This window comes from Chelonoidis abingdonii, chromosome 13 (genome assembly GCF_003597395.2).
Source record: "Chelonoidis abingdonii isolate Lonesome George chromosome 13, CheloAbing_2.0, whole genome shotgun sequence".
NCBI classification, from domain to species: domain Eukaryota; kingdom Metazoa; phylum Chordata; order Testudines; family Testudinidae; genus Chelonoidis; species Chelonoidis abingdonii.
In genome coordinates, this window is record NC_133781.1 from 18744991 (window position 1) to 18768402 (window position 23412).

Sequence of the window (23412 nt, forward strand, 5' to 3'; positions counted from 1 at the left end):
GTCAGAAAGGGCGTGGAAGAAGCAGATGAGGGTGAGAAAGGGGCAGAGTCTAGGGATGGGACTAAAGACAGCTACACATTACTAGCGCTAAGCAATTTGAGCTTGCAGTCTGCAAGCATTTCAGATTGTACACTGTGGCACTTCTGCCAAGGCCAGCTGCATTTCTCTGCTGCCTCTGCCCTTCCCGGGACAGGCTCATTTGTTATCTGATCTTGCAGAGGTACTGAGACGTTGGATCACTCTGCAGTGTCCTGTGCTCTACAGGGGGATGGAGCCATGGCAGGAGATACTGATGGAGAATCAGGACCTGTACCAAGAGAGACAGAAGGGAGAGCAGCCAAGTGAGGCAGGAGCAGCCAGGATAGAGCCACTGCAAAAAGGTTCTCCCCTAAACCATGGAGTGGAACAGCCAGAACCCCCAGGAGAAGGAAGAAATTCCCAGGAGAAAGGTGAGAAATTGGGGCAAGGGGACACACCAAGTCAAGAGACTGCAGATCCAACACAACAGCTGCAGACTGGCATCAGCAGAGTGGGTTCCCCAGAGCAGGAGGTCACTCCAAAAGGACAGGATCCAGGGCCCACCTTAAATCATCCAGTCCTGGAAGGAGATGGAAACACCTCCGGAGGAGAAGCAATGCTGAGGGTCTTTCAGAGAGGTGCCAAGGAGGAAGCGGAGCCGCCCGAGGAGGGGAGACATGAGGAAGCCCTGATGGGGGAGCTCTCTGAGCTGGTGCAGCAGGTGGTGAAGAGAAGCAGCTGGTGGGAGAGACATGGCATAGATGACTCCATCATTGCCCTGAACTTTCTCATCCTTCCTGCAGGTAAAAGTGGGAAAGTTTGTGTCAACTAAGGGAAGGAAGGGAAGGGCCTCTGTGTCTCCTTATTGCTTTCTCATTACACATTAACAGGGAGCTGTATTCTCTTTGTGTTAGTAGGCATGATAGCTCAGCGGCTTATTAACCACTTATATGTTGCTGCTAATGGGGCGAAAGGCACCTCCAAGTACTGCCTCCCGTGTTCCAAAGCCCTACTTCCCATACTGCCCCATGGGAGCTGCCGTGGGGGATGGTGTCTGAGATCTGCATTATATGAACACAATTAGCTGTTGGTGACAATTGGGGTCAGCAGTGGGCATAGCTGAGCCAGTGCTGAAAGCAGTTTAACTGCAAGTGTAGCGTCAGGCAAAAAGGGCCTCAGATACTGTGGTGATGGGAGCAGCATAAGAACCTGAATATAGTAGAGCTGAACTGTGTTCAGCATCATTTCAGTATCTGTGCTTTAAACCTGCTCAGGCTTAAGGAGTTGATGCAGCTTATAATTGTTCCTGCAGATCCGGATTAAGTGCACAGGAGAGCTTCAGCTAAGTGGGATGCCGAGGCAGCAGCCTTTTCAGTGCCTCTGTCATCTCTGATTTAACCCTTTGATGCAAAGATGTGCATTTGGGGAAACCTTCCTTGTTCAGCACTACTGAGCTGCCATTTAATACTAGCTCTGTCTGTCCCAGTGAGATCTTCAAAGCGGGAGCTCAGCCCTCCCATGGAAGCTTTGGTATTGTATTTATATGAGTCACTTCTTATGGTTCTGATGGTGGGTGTGATGTAGGAGAGATGTATTTTTAACTACAGGCCGAGCTGGTCTTGTAGCTTCTCTCAGGATGTGCAAGAATGGCCAATACAGGCCCTTGTTCATCATCTGGCAGCCAGTGAGCATTAATTTTTGCTGTGAATAAGGGGTATGAGAAGCAACCAGTTGCGAGCGTAGGTGTCGCACGGTCCTGTGGCTGGTGGTTCTTCACTCATCCTGGGACAGGTATTTCCAGGTTGGCCCAGTTTTACTGGAGTATACCTTACAGATAGTGCTCACACCTCTTTCACAGGCCCCTAAACCAGTTTGGGAGTTAGTGAGGTGTCATCTCCTGGAAGTGTTGCATTAGGAAGGAATTATGAAGACAGCAGCCTGTGCTTAATTCTGCATCTAAACAGCATGAGCCAAATGTAGCCCGTTGAAGTCAATAACGTTACACTTCTAACCCGCTCACTTCAGCTCAGGGTTGAGGGACTGGTAGGGTGCTGAACCTGCTGCTGTCATGTATGTGTCTGGTTGTATTGTACTACATCTGGAAGTCCTTACTCAGGCAAAATTCCTCTTTGGCCAAATTCTCGGTGGGGTTGAGCACCCGTAACACCCCTTGATGGCACTGGGAGTTTTAATTAAGTACTCAGCACCCTTTGGAATTTCGCTCAGTGGGTGTTTTGCCTAAGGAACCAGTAAAAACAGGAGTACTTGTGGCACCTTAGAGACTAACAAATTTATTTCAGCATGAGCTTTCGTGAGCTACAGCTCACTTCTTCGGATGTATGCATCTGAAGAATTGAGCTGTAGCTCACGAAAGCTCATGCTGAAATAAATTTGTTAGTCTCTAAGGTGCCACAAGTACTCCTGTTCTTTTTATGGATACAGACTAACATGGCTGCTACTCTGAAACCGGTAAAAACAGGGTAAGTATTTGGCCCTGTGTAGAGGGCTTGCTCAGCCCTTATTTAGGTAAACTCTCATTGATTCCAGTGGGAATTTGCCTGAGTATGAACTAATTAAGACTCTTGGGACTTACAGATCCTTGTAGAGTACCTCACTGTGCCATAGGCGAGCTGCAGTGCCAAGCAAATAACAGGTCCCTGCCCCAAAGAGCTTAGTCTCGGTATATAATCGGGTACAAACAAGGAGGCATATGACGTGATTGTAGCTAGAAAATGCGAGAGGTAGCTTCTCAGAAGTGTTTTGAATAAGGAACGAGTGGGAGTTTGGTGTTGGCCAAGGCATACAAAGCAGCGTGACAGAGGGCACTGAGTTAGGAGTGGGGAAAGAGAGATGAGAGGAGCTCTTAGGAGGGAAGCTTCCTTGGGTGCAGTTGGGTGGAGCTGGAGATGCAGATTAGGATGTAGGGAACAGATTTATGGAGTGCCTTAAAAGTGAGGAGCAAAGCCTTGGCTTTAATGTGGAAGGAAAGAGGTCACCCACAAGGAGAAAACGAGGGAAGGGGGGACTTACGAGACCTGGGTTTATGGCTGCTTAGCTGAGCTGAACCAGAACTCCGGAACATTTTGCCATCACTGTTTATTTGACCAACCTTGCGAGGACTTCCACTCACCATAGTGGCATTTCTCTGGACGTTTGGATGCAATGCAATACCTTATGAATGCTGTAGCCAGTCAATTCCAAAATGTTAGGGAATGTTCTATTGATTTTGGTGGAAATGCAAAAATTGGAAGGGGGAAATGGGGGACACATGGAGTCCCTGGCATCTGGTTAGCAGACCCAGCTGCTTCAACTACCTATAATAGTCTATAGATCAAAGAGCCAGTTGATGGCAGCCATTAACGATACTCCTCAGTTTAGCTCTCCCACTCCTCCCAATACAGTTTAAAAGTGTTAACACCCTGAAAGAAAGAGAGAGAAGGAAAGGAAAATAAAAATGGTGAGAGGGAAGGGGAGAATGGAGAGGCCTAGGAGGAAGGGGGCACACACAGAATCCCTGATGGAGTAGGGGGAGAATGGGGCACTCTGGCATGGGGAAAATAGGATACAAACAGATTCTCTGGCATGGGGGGTATAGGGTGAAATGAGGAGAAGGGGGCATGGAGGGAAAATGAGGAATTATAATTATTTGTATTACTGTAGCACCTAGGAGCTCAAGTCATGCACAAGAGCCCCACTGTGCTAGGCATTGTGCAAATACAGAGCAAAAAGATGGTCCCTGCTCCGCGAGTTCACAATCAAAATATAAGAGACAAGAGACAGCAGATGGATATAGACGGTGTGTGTGTGTGTGTGTGTGTGTACTTACACAAGTGAACAATGAGACAGTATTGGTCAGCATGATGGGCAGTGTTTCAGCACCAACAGCCTAACCATTCTGGAATTATTTGTAGGCATCATGGGATGCCTTGCTTGTGCCTAATAAACCTTGGTGCCCTTCCTCCACCCCCTCAGGTCCATTCAGCATAGAGATCCAGTTCCTTCTTGTTAGGAGTTTTTATCTTCCTCTTCCCTTGTGCTCTGAGCTGCAAGTTCAGCTGACAGGAGAAATCCACTTGCATGACTTCTGTTCATGGAGGGACGGACAAAACAACAAATGTGTTTTGTCCTCTTTGTCATCCCACAATAGTCAGTCTGATGTCATTGGATCTTTCCAGTTCGGCAGATGTAACACCTGTTGGAAACCTGCACACTGCCTTCAAAAGATCATAGAATCATAGAATCAAAAGGTTGGAAGGGACCTCACGAGGTCATCTAGTCCAACCCCCTGCTAAAGGCAGGACCATTTTCCCTAAATAATCCCAGCCAGGGTGCGGTCTAGCCGGACTTTAAAATAGCTCTAAAGATGGAGATTCTATCACCTCCTAAGGTAACCCATTCCAAACTTTCACCACTCTCCTAGTCAGAAGTTTTTCTAATATTCCCAGCCTCGACTTCGCAGCTGCAACTTCAAACCCATTGCTCCTGTTTCTTCCTCCCGTACCACTGAAACACCTACAGCTCCCTCCTCCTTGGGATCCCTTCAAGTAGTTGAAGTTGCTAATCAAATCCCCCTTAGTCTTCTCTTTCTGCGCTAATAAGCCGCAGTTCCTTCAGTCTCTCTTCATAAGTCATGTGGCTTAGTCTCTAATCATTTTGGTTGCCGCTCCGCTGGATCTCTCCAATTGTCCAGTCCTTTTGTGTAGTGTGGCGGCCAAAACTGGACCACATATATCGTCGCCTCACCAGTGCCAATAGAGGGGATACACATCCCTCGATCTGCTGGCAACACTCTACTAATACAGCCCAATATGCTATTAGCCTTTTGCTACAAGACCACTGTAGCTCATGTTCAACTTTCCATCTACCGTAACCCAAGATCTTTTCTTTCAGCACTGCTATAAGCCAAACAGTCCCCAGCCTGTAGCAGTGCATGGTTTTTCTGTCCTAAGTGCAGGACTTTGCACTTGTCCTTGTTGAACTTCATGAGGTTTCTTGCGGCCCACTTCTCCAATTTGTCTAAGTCTCCCGAACCTACCCTGCCCTCCAGCGTTCACCATCCCCAACTTGGTGTAATCTGCAAATTTACTTAATGTGCAAGCTATCCCATCATCAAGATCATTAATGAAGACATTGAATAGAACGGCCCTAAGACAGACCCTGGGACACCATTGTTACTGTTGCCAAACTAGAGAGATGTGCCATTGAATACCTCCCGCTGAGCCCGTTGATTCAACCAATTTTCTATCCACTTCACAGTCCATTCCTCCAACCCTACTTCCTTAGTTTGCTGATGAGAATGCTGTGGGAAAACCGTGTCAAAAGCCTTACTAAAGTCAAGGATACAACATCAACAGCTTTGCCCCATCCACAAGTCAGTCATCTCATCGTAGAAAGCAATCAGGTTGGTCAGGCATGATTTACCCTTGGTGAATCCATGCTGACTGCTTCTGATCACCTTGTTTTCCCTCTAAGTGTTTCAGGATGGATTCCTTCAGCAACCTGCTCCGTGATTTTTCCAGGATTGAGGTGAGACTGATTGGTCGTTAGTTCCTGATCTTCCTTTTTCCTTTCTTAAAGATAGGTACTATATTTGCTTTCTTCCAGTCCTCTGGGACCTCTCCTGTTCGCCGTGAATTTTCAAAGATAATGGTCCAACGCTCTGCAATCACATCAGCTAACTCCTCAGCACCCTCGGATGCAGTTCGTCCGGTCCATAGACTTGTGCACGTCTAATGTCTTTAAGTAGTCCTAACCGATCCTCTATCACAGTGGGCTGCTTCTCCTCCTTCCCTCTCTGCGTCCCCATGATAGTAGTCTGGGGAGTTGATCCTGCCCGTAAGACTGAAGTGAAGAAGGAATTGAGTACTTCACCCTTTTCCATATCTTCCACTAGGATACCTGCCTCACTGATAAGGGACCTACACATCCCTAGTCCTCTTCTGTTTGCTTACATACTTGTAAAACCCTTCCTATTATCCTTCACATCTCTTGCTAGTTTCAACTCAATGCTTGGCCTTTCCCTGATTCTATCCTGCAGGCCCGAGCAATAATCTTATATGCTCCCCAGTCACCTGTCCAAGCTTCCATTTTTTTGTAAGCTTCCTTCTTTGCTTCAGCTCAACATGATCCCTGTTAAGCCATTGCTGGGCACTTTCTACCTTGCTGTTTCTTTCTGCACCTCGGTATGGTATTTTTCCTGTGCCTTAGCATGGTTTTTCTTAAAAACTGCCAGCTCTCCTGGACACCCATCCCCTTCAGTTCAGCTCCAGGAATCCTGCCCATCATTTCTCTAAGGGAGCTAAAATCCACTTTTCGAAATCCAGGGTTTGCGTTCTGCTTCCTCCTCTTCCTTTTGACCAGGGTTCTGAACATCTACCATGTCCATGATCACTGCTGCCCAGGTTGCCGTTCACCCTTACTTCCCGATCAATCTCTTCTCTGTTGTGAGCAGGAGGTCGAGAGCGCAAGGCCCCTTCGTTGGTTCCCCTGCCCCCAACATTTTGTACCAGGAAGTTTGTCCTCAGCGATCTCCAAAAACTTCCTGGATTGCCTGTGCAACTGCTGTATTCCTCTCCACAGATATCAGGAATATTTGAAATCCCATGAGAACCAGGGCTGTTGATCTACAGACTCTGCTAGTTGTCTGTAAAAGCCTCATCACCTCTTCTCTTCTGGTCTGGTGGTCTGTAGCAGACACCCACCATAACATCCCCCTTGTGACATGCCCCTCAATTTAACCCAAGACTTTCAACTGGCTATTTCCAGTTTCGTAGTGAGCTCTTGAGCATTCATACAGCTCGTTTACATACAGCGCTACTCCCTCCCTCTTCGCCCCTGCCTATCCCTCTGAACAGCTTATACCCATCCATGGCAGTGCTCCAGGTATGCGAGCTATCCCACCATGTCCTATCTATGCCAATAACATCGTAATCCCTGTGTGTGCCAGTACTATTAATTCTTCCTTCTTTGTTTCCCAGGCTCCTCGCATTTGTATACCAGGCACTTAATTCAGCCAACTGCCTACTTTCTTCTTGCTGCTTATTTCCCTGTTGCATCTCCTCCTTGATTGTTCCTGGTGTTCTCTTTTCCTACACACCTCAGATATAAGGGCTTCATTAGGACACTTAAGGCAATGATTTGATTCCCCCACCTTCCAGTTCCAATTATTTTCCTTCTCTCCCTGCATTACAAACCCCACATTCTCCAAGTTCCATCCTTCCTCCAGGTTTCCTCTTTGAGACTTACCTTTGGGCTTTGGTCACCCTCCCCATCGAACCTAGTTTAAGCCTCCTCACTAGTTAGCAAGTCGACGTCCAGAAAGCTCTTCCCTTCCTTGACAGGTGGAGTCCATCTCCGCCCAGCTCCTCTTCCTGGAACAGCAGTCCGTGGTCGAGGAAGCCAACGCCTCCTGATGACCTCTCGCAACCAGGCATTCACCTCTAGATGCATCTGTTCTCTGCCTAGCCCCTACCCTTGACCGGAAGAATCGAGGAGAATACACTGAGCACCGAACTCCTTCACCGTGGTCCCAGAGCCCTGTAGTCACCTTTGATCTGCTGAAGATCACCTCTCGCAGTATCATTGGTTCCCACATGGATGAGTAGCATGGGGTAGTAGTCAGTGGGGCGGATGATTCTCGACAATCCCTCCGTAATGTCTCGAAGATGAGCCTGGGAGCTTAAATTCATAACTTCGCTAGACACTAAAAATCATGGAGCAAATAAAGACATTGGATTTATGGCTTATTACAACAACTATAACCCACTACTCCTCCATTTTCTCCCCCGTTCATGACTGGAGAGGTATTAACTGGCCACTTCACCTTCAGTAGTCCCTTGCAATATGTGTTCTCTCTGATCCTCACATCTAGGCTATATCTAAATCTTGCTCCTTCCTTTTGCAGGCCTACACTAGCAACTTTCATCGGCCCAGCTGCACCGATGCAGCTGTGTCACTGTAGTGTGTCTGGTGAAGATGCTGTAAGCTAATGGGAGAGCATTTTCCAGTTGACTTAATAATTCCACCTCTGTGAGAGGCGGTAGCTAGGTTGGCAGGAGAAGATTTAGATATAGCCTGGATGTGAGGATCAGAGAGAGGTTCAGGTTGAAGGTGATGCCCAGGTTCTGACCTGTCGGCTGCAGGAGGCTAGCCCCCGGCCAGCCCTGTCCCCTCACCCAAGGACCTGCCCCCTTCCCCCGCCAGAGCCCCCAGTGCCGGATGAGTGGCGACCCCAGCCCCCGAGCACAGGGCGTGCAGTATGTGCCCCCCCGACCCCCTCTAAACACAGAGTGGGCAGCCCCAGCACCTCCAGCACCCCCCCCCCGAGCTCCAGGCAGCGTCGTCCCAGCCACCCCAAGTCCCAGCTGCCCTAGCCCCAGCACGCTGTTTCCCTGAAAAGGACCAGCCTGCCTGGACTGGGGCCAAGGGAGAAGGACCTCCCTTTTGGGAGGAGCATGGGCAGGGCCTTCCCCAGCCTATGCACCATGCTGCCCATGGTTATGGGCCTGGATGATGATGTTGTCCACGGTGGTTGAGAAAAGAGAGAGAGGGGAGGGCTTAGCAGTGGGAATGGGGGAGTTGTGTTTTAGTCATGTTTATCCACAAGGTGCACACTCAGTTTCTGTGGTTGCGGGGGACGGGACAGGGGAAGAATGGGGGATTGTGGTAGGGAGGAGGAAGGCTGGGAGGGACACAGAGCCCATGAGGGGGGCAGGGAGTTGCTGGGAGTCCCTGAAATAGTGGTGGATGGGAGAGTAATGCCCAGGGAGCTTGTGGGGGAGACTGGATGAGGGCAAGAATCCCCTGGTGTGTGCAGGGCACTTTGACTACATAAGCATTTGCCCTTAAACTTGGGGGGGGAAAGCAAGTTGGATAGTCAGCATAAAGGGACCCTTCATCATAAGCCTTTTCATCCATCACTGACAGTCCCGGAGACTACATGAACACTTCCCTGTCCCATAGACTTTCTTCTGTCAATGTAGCTAGGTGCTTTTATGGCCCTCATCCACGTTGTATCTGAACTGGGTGCCTGGATTTCCACTTTACCTTGGTGAGAAGAAGGAAAATGGAGACTCCTTCAGAATGAGATCTCATTTGCCCAGGAGAGCTGTAGTTCTTATGGGGAAAGCAGTCCCCCATAGGTCTTGCCTTGGCCATTATACTGGTCTGATCTTGACTATCTAGAAGGCTTACCAGCTCCAAGGTTTTCTTTCTGTCTCTAGGGTTCCTGTGTCTGCGTTCAAACACTGCCCTTCTCTTCCTGTTGGGCATCTTCATCTTGGGCATAGTGCACCACACTGTAACAGTGAAAGGAAGCCACTCGGCCAGCCACAATGCCTTGACGGAGTCCAAGTCTTGGGGGAAAGTTTGGGCCATATTCTTCCTTGAGGTATGTAACCAATGTGTGAGAATGCTTCGGAGTGTACGTTTATAGGAGATGCTCAGATTTCATGGTGCTGGGTGATTATAAAAACCTAGATAGTTAGGCAGAACACTGGAAAGCTTTACAGCTACACCTTGCAGTGTTGCATGGATGTGGGGTGGTTTGCTGCATCCCTGCATGGCATGTGTATATGAATGTGTGCATAGGCACCAATTTCTGTGGGCGCCGAAGGGTGCTTGACCCCCCACCGGCCTCTGGCCCCGCCCCGACTTCACCCCTGCCCTGCCCCTTCCCACCACTGCCTCGCCCCCATTTTAACCCCTTCCCCAAAGTTTCCACCCCCTCCCTGCCCCTATTCCGACTCCTTCCCCAAATCCCCACCGTGGCCCCGCCTCTTCCACTGAGAGTGCCATATTCCTGCTCCTCCCCACTCCCTTCTGGAGCTTGCTATGCCGCCAAACAGCACTTGGCGGCGGCAAGTGCTGGGAGGTAGGCAAGGAGCGGGGACACAGTGCGCTCAGGGGAGGAGGTGAACGTGAGGTGGGATGGGGAGCTTGGCTGCTGGTGGGTGCAGAGCACCCACTAATTTTTCCCCATGGGTGCTTCAGCCCTGGAACATCCATGGAGTCGGCGCCCATGAATATGTGTACATACCTGGGAATGGGGTTGATAATGTGCATAGAAGCACATTTCCATTGAGCAGAGGCAGTTTTGTCAGATATCTTGATGGCAACTCATCACCAAATTCTTAACTCAGTTACTTTTGATTCATGTGGGTGTAACTGAGATCAGAATTTGGCACATTAGCTCTAATCAGTGGCTCAACAAGTGCAGTGTATTAACCGCCACATTCCTCTCCAAAGAGGGGAGATATTTTTTTCTGATTTTGAAAATGCCAAAGGAAATGAAGGCAATCCTCTTCAGTCTTTTCCTGATAACCATCCGCCCCGCTGATCCATAACTGGTGAATACATCAGCTCCTGGGATCAAATCTTCATTTCAAAAGCCAGTCCCTAATGATGCTGAACTAGTAGCACTTTCCAATCAAGGGACAGATATAGTCAGAGAAAAAAATTACTTTTAAAAATGAATTACTTCTGCTAACTAACTTTATTCTTTTAAATTAATAACACTGTAGCAGAATGAGAAAAACATGTTTTTGACTGTAGATTGTATAGATAGAATGAGCACTTCAATCTTCTGGCTATTAAGTATGCATACCACTGCCCTCTTCTGGGCAGAATCAGAACTGTTCAGGAATGTGTTGTCTCTATATTGTTGATGATTCCCAGAGATTCTCCTTTGGCTCAGTTGGCAGGAGTTTGTGCTTTTTTGAAGCAGGAGGAAGTGAGTTCTATCTCTGCTGGTGCTGCAAAATTGCAAATGGCCTTGGTGTGCAATGTAGTGATAACCAGGAAGTATAAAGTGAACACAGATTTGTTATAATATCTTCTTGTCATATTAAGGCCATACATCAACTCTGAGACCATACTGGAAACTTGGAATTTCCAAAATGAAGAGAAATTAGCTTTCCAATCAGTTAGGGCACAGACATGAGCTCCTAACTGTGTAAGAGTTCATGCATTCAGAACAGCCAAAGGTATACATGATCACTAGATGCATCACTTAATGGAGCTAGGCTTGACCCTCAATTCTGCCTCTCGCTCTCAATTTACCCTCAAGCTGGGGGTTGTTTGATTCAGGGTTTTGGCTAACCCTGAATAACTCTTTGTGTAACTGGAATGTTCTTATCATGGTAAATGACCTTAGAGATTAGTAATGTCCTCAGCTGTAAAGTACACATCTTTGTGTAACTCCAGAAATTATCTACCATGGTTGTATCATGCAGCTTCAATAGCATTTTAAGGCATATGTGCAGGGCCGGCGCAACCCATTAGGCGACGTAGGCGGTTGTCTAGGGCGCTAACATTTGGGGGGCAGTGACTGCGGCGGCCGGATCTTCAGCTGTCCTGGCCGTCAGCAGTATTTTGGGGCGGGACCTTCTGCTGCCTCTGTTGGGGGCGCCAGTTCGGGGGCAGGACCTTCCGCCGCCTAGGGCACCAAAAAAGCTGGCAATGCTCCTGCATATGTGATGCAGACAACAGATGCATTTCTTGGGTGTAGTTACATCATATCTTGTCCTAGTGCACGACAATAACAAGGCTTTGAGTGTGAACCTCTATGGTGGGGTCATCCCAGTGAGACAATGCTGTATACCTGCCATGTTCTGATCCTTGCATGCACGGTGTTCTTCATTCCATTCTCTTTTCTTTCTCTTCCAGGTTTGCTCGGCTTTCACAGCAGAGCAGGCATACTACAACCATGTGAAACTCCACCACGGTTACACTAATGTTATCAGACTAGGCGATTCCAGTACTTGGAAGCTTCCTTTCTTGAACCGATATGTCTACATGTTCATTGCACCCATTGCTATACCTATTTTAACCCCTCTAGTGGCACTTGGTATGTTGCTTTCCTCTGAGATATTTTTCTTCTATAAGTATTGTTTAAAATCTAAAAGTTTTTTTAAACTAAAAATTAAACTCGTTTGTAAGGCCCCCAAAAGAGAAATACAATTATCAGCATTATGGAAGCCGCAGTCAGGTTAAAGGCCTGATGGTACTAGGAACTGTACAAATGCCGTCCCTTGCCTGAACAGCTTACAATCTAAGTTAGGATGAGACAGGACAAGTGCGTATAACAGACACTAGGAAGGAGCAGGAGAAGTCCTTTGGGCCATCTGCTCAAAACTAAGGCATTCGCCACAACCATCTGCAGGGCTTCTTGATTCTTAAACTGGCACAAAAGGGACCCTACTGAGAAGCAGATTTTATTCAGAAAGGAATGCACTCACAAAAACTCCATATTTAAATATATTGGGTCAAATACTGAAGACCGTAGGAAATCTCACACTGAAGTCAATGGGCCAAGTGCCTGAAATCCTTATTTATTTTTAATCCAGTCCATTCTCAGCCCTGTTGACTTCAGCAGGTATTTTGCCTAGATAAGGACAACAGGATACAGATTTTTATATACTTCTTCAGATCTTCAAAGCATTATACAAACACTGAAGCCCTCACCCAGGCCAGATCCTGTTGTCCTTACTCAGATGTATGTAGGATTGGTGAGGGGCATGCTAGGCTGGAATATAATGAAAGAAAGGGATGGAAAATATTTGAAGTGTACTGGTGTCAGTGCTAGGGAGTGTAGGAAGATGGTCTCGGTGGGAAGAATGGGATCAGGTGGTGCAGACATTGGAAGAAGAGACTGGATGATAACTGGGGAAATACAACGTTCATAGTGTATGGAAGCTCTTCAGTCTACAGGAGGCCAACACACAGCCATGGGCAGTGAACAGCTGCTAATTGCATGCAGAAAAATCATATATAGGACCAAATTCCGAGGTCATTATTTAAGTCCTGATTCTGCAACCCTAACTCAGGTTGCAGAGTAGCAGTAGCACACAGTCAATGAGACTACTCACTTGGGTGAGTGTGACTCAGCATGAGTAAGAGTTGCAGAATAGCTTTTAATTTTTAGTCAGTCTTTGTTCAAGCAAACGCCTATTGACTTCAGTGGGGAATTTCACCCTAGTAAGGACTACTGAAGCTTAGTAGGGTCTTCAGTATCTGACCCATAAATTGTCTCAGGACTAGAACAATAATCAAGTTAAACCAGAAACAAATCCATGTCCTACAGCTCCCTTGGTGACTCTGTTCAAAAATGTTCTGAAAGCCAGTGGAACCTTAGGTGTTGAAGTGGGTCTGAGATCAGGTGCTCGTGGAATTTGTACATTGTGACTGACCAGTGCCTATCCTGGGATTTAGAATATAAGTACTACAGCATTATTCCCCAGCTGGGTAACCTGGAAGACGTGGGGAGGGGTTGATTGCTGTCCTACATGCTATCTGTTCTTTCTTTCCTAGGTTTGCTGAAGGATGTTGAGTTGAAAACGGCTCTCCGGACCCTCTGCTGCATGTTTCTTGGGCTCTACTCCCATTACTGGCTCCTGGTCAATGTCTCAGGGTTCCAATCAGTGTGGTCTGCCCTTATCTGCATGCTGATCACACGATCTCTCCTGGCCCACCCCTACATCCATGTTAACATCTTCCAGGTAGAGACTGCAAATTCCACCTTGTACCAAAGGCCTTGGAAACAAAACAAAGCAAAGCTCCCTGTATTAATTAAATAGCTCTCACTTTGACTTTGGCAATTGAAGCGTCTATAAACTTAAGACAAACAACCCAATTCTGATCTCAGTTACACTGATTTCACATCGGATTAGACTCAGGTCCAAAATGTTGAGGAGACTGATGTCAGCTGGCATAGCAGTGTGCAGAAGTTGAGAGAGAATGAACACAGAAGACTGGATTCTGATCTTAATTACAGTGGTGTAAAAATGGAACAAGTCTACTGATTTCAGTGGAATTTATCCAGTTTTATAGAGGTGTAAATGAGATCAGAATTGGCCCCTTCTCACGCTAAGAGATGTTACTTTAAAATCCAGGTGCATAGAACCACAAAAGTGGGTAGTCCTTGCATGTTGGGGGTTCACTGATAGATCTATCTTGACAGGCCTAGGATGAAATGCATATAGATGGTCAGATTCTGATCACATTTAGGCAGGATAACCCTCTGAAGCCGCTAGTGTTTCCAAGCTACTGCAGTGTCATTGGACTCTGGCACAGAAGCTTCTTTTCTATTTGCCATGAATGGGTGGCCCTGGGATAATGTGTGGAAGCAGTGTGTGAATGCTTTCACACCATGCTTGACCTGTAAGTAGTGAGTGGGAAACTAGAGCATTCCAGTTGATGGCACCAGCCTGTTTACCTTTTATGAGGACTTCTCATCCCCATAAAGAAGGAGACTCACAAGATCATGTAAAGAAAAGGATGAGGAGTTCAAGAAACTGCCACTATTCTGCCCTGGCCTGACACAGTTGGATTCCACCCTTGTCCTCAGGAATCCCTGCTCCCTATCTGCCTGCTGTAGGAAGAGATGCCATAATCTTCCTGTTTTGTCTTGTAGCACATTGGCCTCCCGATGTTCTCTGCTGATAAGAAGCCCAAGCGGATTCACCTGATGAGCCTTGGAGTTCTGAATCTGCCCCGGAATGCCCTGCTGGACTGGTCCTTTGGGCACTCAATCATCAGCTGCCATGTGGAGCATCACCTCTTCCCAAACCTCTCTGACAACATGTGCCTGAAGGTAAGAGATAAAAGGAGGGCATGTCCAGAAGGTGTGTGGAGGGAGGGGGAGTGCCATTTAGCATAGAGAAGATTGATGAGCATGGTAAGAGGTAATGAGGAGATAAGTTTGTGTTCCCCCCTGCCAGTTAACTAAAATGGAGGTGGTATGCCTCCTTCTCTACCTGCAGATCTGACCATGCTTCTGCGCTCTTCTCTTTGCACCGGCTTACCCTCTGCTTCCTCATTAATTTTAGACTCCTTCCCATTTTCAGAACACTCCATAACTCCAACTCTAATTCGACCTCTGTCCTCATTTCCTCTCACATCTCTTCTTCCTCCCCACACTCTAGTCAATCTTCTCTCCAACCTTCTCTCATTGTCTCCTTCCTCCATTCTTGACTTTGTGCTTTATTATTGTAACAGCCTTCCAGTGAGTGTTTAGCAAAGTTCCCCCTCTCCTCCTGGGAAAGCTTTTCAGGCCCCACCAAATCTGTGAATAATTCCAGCTATAATCATCATACACCTGCTGTGGTTGACCTGTATTGTGTTCATTCGTCCACTTGCAGTGTATTAGATGTAGGCTCCAACCAAAACCCTAGATCCAAACACTCCAAAATTTTGGGAAAGCTGAGATCTGGATTTATACTTTGCAATCCAGGCCCATCTCTACACTGTGTTTGTTGGACACCATTTACTAATTTTACAGTCCCATGTATACTTCTGGTGTTAGTAACAATAAAGACATGGTGCTACTGTGATACCAACTCAAGGCAGTGTCCTTGGTAGATCTCACAAGATGAGCAAGGTCAGGCTTGGGAGGTCTCAAAAACAAACAAACAAACAAATCTTCAGGTGCCCCAAGAGGTGACGTTGGTAGTTCAGTAGGTGGTACTCTTCCCTCTATACCAATATTGAACCAGTGCCCCAGCATGGTATGAGGGAAGGATGGTAGAGATCCTAGCTTTCAGATGAGGTGCAAGATCAAAGTAGTGAGCGCTTGTGGTCATCTGGCCCTTATGACAAGAGAAGGGCGTCAGCCTCAATATCCTGCCCTTATTCCAACTCATCTAAATTCCCTTTGCTGCTCGAGTTGGATACTGTATTCATCTTCATTCCCTGAGTTAAGCCATTGTGTAGTGTTAGCTGCTGTTAAGCAGTTTTTGCATTCCACCCCAGAGTTGGCTACATTTTGGCAGTAGGCGACATGATTCCTACTTGCATAGTTTTCAAAGGACTTAATGATCGCTTTGGAGGAAAGGCCCTGTACAAATGTAAGTCATCATCATTAGAGTTTACTGTGCCATTTTAATACTACCTTTCCCTTTTAGATCAAGCCCATAGTCTCCCAGTACCTGAAAAAGAAGAAGCTGCCATACAACGAGGACTCCTATATGTCCCGACTACAGCTGTTCCTACACTGTTACGAGGAACTGATGGTCAATGCACCCCCAATAACTGAACTTGTGGGGATTCAGTGATAGGCTCTGGAACACAACAGCAAGATATAGGGCTGTTTCCTGTGGGTCATTATAACATCGGACAAGATCAGGAACTTTAAAACCAAAGATGTTGCCCTTATAAAGCAATCAAAGAGGAAACAAGTTTGCCTGAAGTGTCTTTCTTTTGGACAGATAGAAACACACATAGAGACCAAGAAATGCCACTTGAATGATAAATTGTGACTGAAGGGTGATGGGACAGAAGGGAATTCTGTAGCTTCAATACAGTAGGATCAAATGGGAGTTTACCAGAGGTATTAGAAGCTAGTATTTATTTTTCCTCCATTCTCTTTTAACTCTTGGACAGAGGTCGCTATTGATTCTTGTTTTCTTTACTGCTGTATTTCTGGAACAGGACTGGGAGCTCAACAAGAAAGGGAATTCACATCCCATCCAACTCCAGTGTGCCAGAAGAACAGGATGATTTAGGGGATTGGCAGTGGGGCAGCCTTTAACTCTAGGCCAATGGTTCAAATCTGGGCAAAGCTTATATTTTTGGAACAACTGAAAACTGGTTCCCATCTGATGGCTCTGATGGCCTGTGTGAATTGAGTTGATGGCTCCAGTTCCTCAGAGAAAGATGCCCGTATTACAAAACCTTAGTCAGCAGATTCAGTTGAGAGGCTGAGGATGGAATGGGCCATAAAGAATGACTACTTTAAAGGTGGTCTGTCCAGATTAATGGAGGCACATTGGTGGCGTGGTGTAAGAGAAACTTGCATGGCTGCAACCTATGCTCTACCTGTTTTGTGGATAAATAAATTCCTTCCAGGAGTGTGGATTTGACAAAACTAGCCAGAGCAGTTTGGGGGTGAGTTGGTGAAAAGTTTTTGTGCTGCCCCTCCCCCTCAGTGCAACCATGGTTTCACCGCAGTGCACAGAGCAGGATGGAGGATTTGCAGAAGAGTTAGAGTGAGGATTCTTTGGGGTGTACTTTCAAACTTAACCGGCTTCTGACATGTGGAGTGTTTGTGTTGTGGGTGGCCCGGTGGAAATCAGAAGGTTACCCCAGCCTCCTGCTGCAAACGTGGAACCCAACTGTTTGTCCTGGTCACTGTACATAGGCACCAACGTTTCAGAAAGTTTTGTAAGAGACAGTTATCCAAAGAAGGCAAGACTCTGGGTGCTGGTTTCTAGCTACTAGAGGGGCTTTGTGCTTATTCAGGAATTTTGCCATATACCTAAGGTGAAATCCTGGCTCGCTGAAAAACTCTGAGTGACTTCAGCAGAGACAATATTTCACCCCGGATATATAGCAACATACAAATGTTAAGGGTAAAATGTTAAAAAATGCCTAAGTGATGTAGATCTGAGTCCCAAAATGTTGCCCTAGGTACTTAATCATCACGACACATCCAGCAAGATAGGTACCTGTTCTTACTCAAATTTAACAGATGGGGGAGCTAAGGCAGAGAAGTTAAATGATCTTGATAAGAGGAAGTTGGTGTCAGAGCCAGGCTTAGAATGCAAGAGACCCCTGGTCTCATCAGTCCTGTACCTAGTTCACTGCTAAGCTGCCCCTGTGTGCAGCCAGATACCACACTATCCAGAAGAGGGTGTGGATCACAGCCCCCTCATGTCCTCAGGGGCAGCTGGGATGTCACAGCCCCCGAGAGCCATGAGCTCCTCGGAGATTCGCTGTAGAATTGAAGGACCTGTGGCTATGGTGTTCTGAGCCAATGGACCAATCCTGGGTATAGAGGAGCCTGGGGTAACCTGTGATCTTCAAGCAAAAAGTGTGTGGCAAGCTTTCATCCCTAGCTACTGGGTTACATTATCAGAGCACTTTGCGAGGAAAAGGGAGAGAAGCTTGAGAGAAGAGATTCTCTCCTTTACACTATATGGCACAGTTCCTACACACTTGGGATGGGATGGGGCAGAGGGATAGCCCTTAGGTTGGCTCTGCAATTTGGCACCTTCACCAGCATCAAACTGTGTGTGAAAGGACTAAAATGCAGTGCGAGCCCAGGTCTAACTTCATTTTCCAGTGTCCTCAGGGAGAGACACGGGAAGCCTCCCTTCATTCTGCTGTAAAATTCTAGAGGATGAACATCAGAACCAGCCAGGAGAATTGTTGGAGGGTGGAAGGGTGGGGGAGTGACTGCGTTGTGCTAAAACTGCCTTTCAAAGCTTTCTGAAAAACAGCAAGTGGCAAATTCCTCTTCTGCCCCTTTTGGGTTCTTAGCCAGGATGCAATTAATATTTATCCACTCTTACGGATTAATAGTTCATGTTAAGAAAAGGCAAGATAACTGCAGATAAGGGAGCACTGACTTCACTGTTCCTAACACTTTGTCTGCTGTGTGGCTAATGCAAAGAAAGAAATGCTCATTCAGCAAGAAGCAAATCCTAAAACCCAAACTGCCTATTACAAACCATTCTAAATGGGCGATAAAGTTCTCTTATTTATCTTTGTCCTCAGTTCTAGAAAGCCATTGCAAAGGCAGATTCTCTGGTCACCTTCTATGGGCCAAATCCTGCAGTCAGTCCTTTTTCAGGCAAAATTACCACTGGAGTCAAGGAAGAAGGATTGAACAATCTGGCCCTGAGAATATAGTGGTAGTGGTAAAGTGTGTGTCTGTGGAAGGGGTAGGGAGTGGGTATTGTGCTGGAATGTGCATCTAAGAATGGCTATACTAGAATATCTGTGGCATTTATCTTACCACGATTTAACAAAATCTCACATCTTGACAGGTGGAGGCCCTTCCTTTTCCTCACTGAACGTGAATTTCACCTCTGAGCACTGGGTCAGCACCAGGCATATTCACAGCCTATGTCCCCTTGGCCCAGTGCACAGGAGTGAATTTCACCCTGAATGCAGTTCTGCACCGGTGTTACTCCATTGGTTTGTATAGTTACTCCTGGTTTACACTATCGTGAGAGGAGAATCGGGCCCTGTGGTTGCACTTGTGAGATCATCCAGGGATGTGCAGTTGATCACAGAGTTAAGCTCTAATAGACTTTTTCCATCGATAATGTTTATGATTCCGTTATTAAATGCTTCATTAATCCTGATGGCCAATTTATGCTAAAATCTGCAATGTTAATGGAGCTCCCAGTTCCAGTGATAGCAGGAGAGAGATTTTAACTGTGCATTAGCTACACTCTTAGGCAGTACAGAGAAGCTAATCCCACTGCCACAAGCTACTATAGTTATTACAGCACTGTTTGGAAAGAAGTGGATTTGACAGAAACTTGGTGGGAAAAGAAATCCTGAGGACAGAAAATGCTATTTTTCCCTCCACTAACATGTACAAAACCTGATACCCCATCAGCCTGCGCATAAGCTAAGCAACAGTGGGAGCAATGGCTGTTGTCAGTAGTTCTCCATTACAATGGCATCCTTACCTACAGAGCCACCTAGAGACTGAAAGTGGCAACTACTAGGGTCTAAGGAAGACGGTTTGCAGCGTCGGAACTCTATTGATTATTCACTGCCCAAAAACCTCGGTGCTGAGGTTAAGGTTGGGGTGTGAATTTTCCCTAGCTCTGCATCAAAAAAGCTGTAAGAATCTGAAATTGGTATGGCCAGCTCCATGGAAATGGGCTGTAATTTGAGAACCCCTTGACCAAATGACCCCAACTTTGGTCTACGTCAGCCTCTCTTGTGACATACCAGTTTTCAAGATAATCTCCCTACATTTATGGGTTTTAGAGCAATTTGAATATTAAAATCAGCCCCTTATTGAGGGGGCAGTGCCTGAAGAACCACTAGACCAATTGATCTCAGACTGGCACTACTCACTCCCAGCGCTCTACATCTGCAAGTGTAGCCAAGCCCAGAGACACTAGATTTATGTCTTTTTACAACAATCTGTAACCTGCTACCCCCCTTTTTGTCCTATGACTGCAGAGGTGTTAATGGGCCACTCTACCTTGAATTGGTCCCGTACAATATGTGCTAAACAATCTGTTCCACTTTGCATTTTGCTGTGATGCTGGGCCTACCTTTCCCAGACCTGAAGAAGAGCTCTGTGTACCTCAGAAGCTTATCTCTCTCACCAACAGAAGCTAGTCCAATAAATGCTATTACTTCACCCACCTTGTCTTTCTAATATCCTGGAACCGACATCGCTACAATGACACTGCATACAACTCCTGTCCCAGAACCTACAAAAATTACCTGAGAAGGGGTATGAGCAACAGGTGCTGAACAGAGCTTACCTGCAAGCATAGCCAGGGAGTGTGGTAAGCGTCTGTCCCAAATCTGGACCTTAGCGTCCAAAATCTGGGTGCTTACTATGATTCTCCCCCCAAGCTTATACCCAGCTTGGCTCTTATCTCGCTGCCACCAGATAGGATTTTGGCTCCTATCAGCCCGGGTTCCCCAAATATTCCTTGGGGACCCCCTTTCTGGCCTCCCCAACTTCCCCTGTAAAGACCCCCAAGACTCAGAAGTCTGAGTCTTACCGGCAAGGGAATTATCTACCTTCCCTCCCCTCCCTCTCAGCCGTTCTCCTCTGAGCAACGCTGAGGAGTTGATGTAATCTCTTACATCACAATACCAAGCTGTCTCCGTCTTCCACAAAGAAGACAAGCCCTTAAACACTCAGAGAACAGAGTTGATTCTCCCTCTTTCCTATAACTTTTCACCCGTAGCTGTTCCCAAGCCCTGGCGACAATAGGAAAGTAAACCACAGAGCAATGGGCTCCCCTCCCCCTAGCCTGTCACACAAGAGGTAGACAGAGCTCGGGCACAGAAATTCCTCTCCCCTTTGCCTCACTAGGAAGAAATTCCCACAATTTTAAAAGAAAACTTTATACAAAGAAAGAACTTACATACAACAAAAACTGCTGCATTAAGAAACTGCAATACAGGATATAGTGGCTTATAAGAAAATAGAATAAACATCTGATTTAAAAGATATTCCCAAATTAAACCAGTCAGCAGAAATCAACACAATGTAATTACAAACCAATAGTATCATAACAGCCTATTACTTTGTTTCCTTTGTATCACACTTTAATAGTAGAAGAAAATTTTGAAAGAAGATGGAGTTAGAAAAAAGCTTGTTTGTACTCACAGCCGGAGAAACAAAAAAGACCCCGAGTTTCCATTTCCCCTCCGCAAGAATCTTTTAAAAAAAATCCAGGTCTCTGATTGGTCCTCTGGTCAGGTGTTTGGTTCCCCCTTTGTTCACCCTTTACAGGTAAAAGAAAATTAACCCTTACCTATCTACACTCCTGTCCCAGAATCTACAAAAATTACCTGGGAAGGGGTATGAGCAACAGGTGCTGAACAGAGCTTACCTGCAAGCATAGCCAGGGAGTAACGACGATCAGCACTGTTTCAGAGATAGCAGTGACTGGGACAAAGGTGTACTGTCACAAACAGCAGCGAGGGCTTGAATGTGGACGTTGCTGAGTAGCAGTGGTGACTCTCAAAATCACATCCCTTTCTAAAACATTGTATGTGGAATTTTTGTTTAAATGACAATAGGAGTGGTCTGGTTTGTGGTGAGGTAGATAATGTAAAGACACCGTTTAATGCAAATACACCCCAGAGGGTAATAAAGGACAGAAACCTCCTTATTTCCATGCCTCAGCCAGATAAACTGGCTGGCCTTGGTTTGTCTATCTCTGGGTGGGAAGGAGTTCTTATCTATCAGACCTTTTTTTTCTGTTAAAAGTAGCCTCACAAAGGACTGATTTGTCTTTCTGTAGATAAAGAGAACTCAAATATCACCAGCTGTCACCAGGAGGAGATTTGGGCAACTTTATGAGAGCTAGCTGGCTGAAGCTCAATCCAGATAAGACTGAAGTGATGCTGGTAGGCTAAGTGACATGGCAAGGCTGATTTCGCCCCCTTTGATTGAAGATGTGTTCCCACCACTCATTAACTGTGTTTGGAATCTGGGGGTGGCATTAGACCCCGAGCAGCTGATAGATGGTCATATGGCAGTGGTGACCAGGAGTGTTTTTTACCATCTGTAACTCAGCAGGAGATTGCTACCATGGATCCAGGCCTTTGTCACCTCAAAGTAGGATTATCACAATATGCTTTGCATAGGGTAAAAATTTGGATCAATCTGAAAATTTAAGGTAATGCAGAATGCTGACGCCCTTTAAGCTTTGCTTCTTGGTAGCAGCACATGTCACTGGTTCTCCATGAACTGCCTTGGCTTACTTTTGGTTTCTGGATTGAATTTAAGGCAGTTTTTAATCTGTAAAACCCTAAATGGGTTCAGACCTTATTACTTAAGAGACTGCCTCCCTCCTCGTGCTGAACTATCACAGATGCAATCAGTAGGGATACTTTAGTTGTCTCTCCCTCAGTTTAAAAGAAAGGGGGCTGGCAGTACAGGGTTCTCTTAGAGGGCGGACCTTCAAAGCTTGGCGCAAGGCACATTTGTTTATATGGATAGCTGTGGTGGTGAGAGCCATTGAGAGAAATCAGATGTAAAGGAGAGCGGTCTGAGGATGTGCAGATGATATATTTCCCCCCCTGTAAATTTGGCAGGAGCACTTAGAACCTGGGATCAACACCTCTTTTTTGTTTTGTAAATAAATCTAATAATAAATTCTAAAGGCCAATAGAGCTTTGCCATTCACTTCAATAGATGCAGGATCAAAATCAGGGCCTTAAATAATTGTATGGACTGATTAATCACTGTATATTGCTTTGAAGATGGAAAAATCTACCCTTACTAAAGTCCCTAGGAAAGATATCATCTCAACTAAGAAGTCATATTCCTTATTGAAGAAAAAGCTTTTTGTTCTACACTGATGGCCTAAACCCTGTGGTACCATCAGCATGCCAACTTTGTAATAATAATCACAGGACTCCGCATTCCTATAGCATTGTCAAGCTAAGGACCGCAAAGCCTTTTATTATAATAATAATGAATTAATCCCTGGGGGCCTGAGATATATTGTTATCTCCATTGTACTCACTGGGAAACAGAGGAACACAGATTGTCGGTTATGGAACATGCACCATTCCCATTGATGCTGTTAATACACAGAAGTCAATGGGACATCACAATTGACTTGAATGGGAGCAGGATCGGGGCTAAAATCAGGTCAGAAGCATGTCTCCCAATGGTCTCAGGATTTGCGGGTCTGTCCTATTTTGACCCCTCCAGCCCCTCTGTCCCAGTTGAAGGAAAAATTTCCCACATTGATGGCTGCCAGCGGAGAGAACATGAAAGGGCCCCTAAACCTAGAAGCATTATGATCTGGCACAAGTATGAGCTTGCAGTGCCACTCGTAGAGGGGGTTGGACAGGTCAGACCCTGGTGGTGCTGCATCCTGCTTTAGCCACTTGAAATGTTAGGAGGCTTTCCCAAGATCAAACAGGAAGTCCGTGGCAGAGATAGAACCT

General features: G+C 46.3%; 1 protein-coding gene across 1 annotated transcript; it reads left to right on the forward strand.

The window, feature by feature from the left end:
* Positions 1-220: 220 nt before the first annotated feature.
* FADS6 (fatty acid desaturase 6) lies at positions 221-20125 on the forward strand. The gene is made up of 6 exons (XM_032785071.2): positions 221-821; positions 9240-9406; positions 11683-11863; positions 13327-13514; positions 14429-14608; positions 15918-20125. Exons 1-6 carry the CDS (start codon positions 269-271, stop codon positions 16065-16067), a joined length of 1419 nt encoding a protein of 472 aa, XP_032640962.1. The 5' UTR covers positions 221-268; the 3' UTR covers positions 16068-20125.
* Positions 20126-23412: the final 3287 nt, after the last annotated feature.

Coding starts and splice junctions, on each gene's coding strand:
- FADS6 (XM_032785071.2), top strand. CDS start 269: ATGGAGCCATGGCAGGAGATACTGATGGAGAATCAGGACCTGTACCAA. Junction 9,407..11,682: donor GGGCCATATTCTTCCTTGAG/GTATGTAACCAA, acceptor TTTCTCTTCCAG/GTTTGCTCGGCTTTCACAGC. Junction 14,609..15,917: donor CTGACAACATGTGCCTGAAG/GTAAGAGATAAA, acceptor TTTCCCTTTTAG/ATCAAGCCCATAGTCTCCCA.